The sequence below is a fragment of the Penaeus monodon genome, chromosome 29, assembly GCF_015228065.2.
Source record: "Penaeus monodon isolate SGIC_2016 chromosome 29, NSTDA_Pmon_1, whole genome shotgun sequence".
Taxonomy (NCBI): domain Eukaryota; kingdom Metazoa; phylum Arthropoda; class Malacostraca; order Decapoda; family Penaeidae; genus Penaeus; species Penaeus monodon.
In genome coordinates, this window is record NC_051414.1 from 33962778 (window position 1) to 33963014 (window position 237).

General features: G+C 61.6%; 1 protein-coding gene across 1 annotated transcript in view; it reads left to right on the forward strand.

Moving 5' to 3' along the window:
• LOC119591851 (glutamate [NMDA] receptor subunit 1-like) overlaps positions 1 to 237 on the forward strand; it is a 21804-nt gene that overhangs the window by 4189 nt on the left and 17378 nt on the right. Inside the window, exon 3 of the mRNA XM_037940595.1 lies at positions 27 to 152. Coding sequence (XP_037796523.1) covers positions 27 to 152 — 126 coding nt within the window. The remainder of the gene's footprint in view (positions 1 to 26; positions 153 to 237) is intronic.

Here is a 237-nt window from a genome sequence, read left to right on the forward strand (position 1 = left end):
CTAACCCCGCCCCCCTCCCCGCGCAGGTCTACGCGGTGATCGGGTGCCCCTTGAGCGGGGACCTCTTCCCCCCGCCCCTCTCCTACACCAGCGGGTTCTACCACATCCCGGTCATCGGCATCTCCTCCAGGGACTCGGCCTTCTCAGATAAGGTGGGGGCCGGCCTTGGTGTCCTTGGAAAATGTGGTTGTGGTTGATGGTGGTGTTAGCCTGTTGATGTTATTGGATTCGGCAATG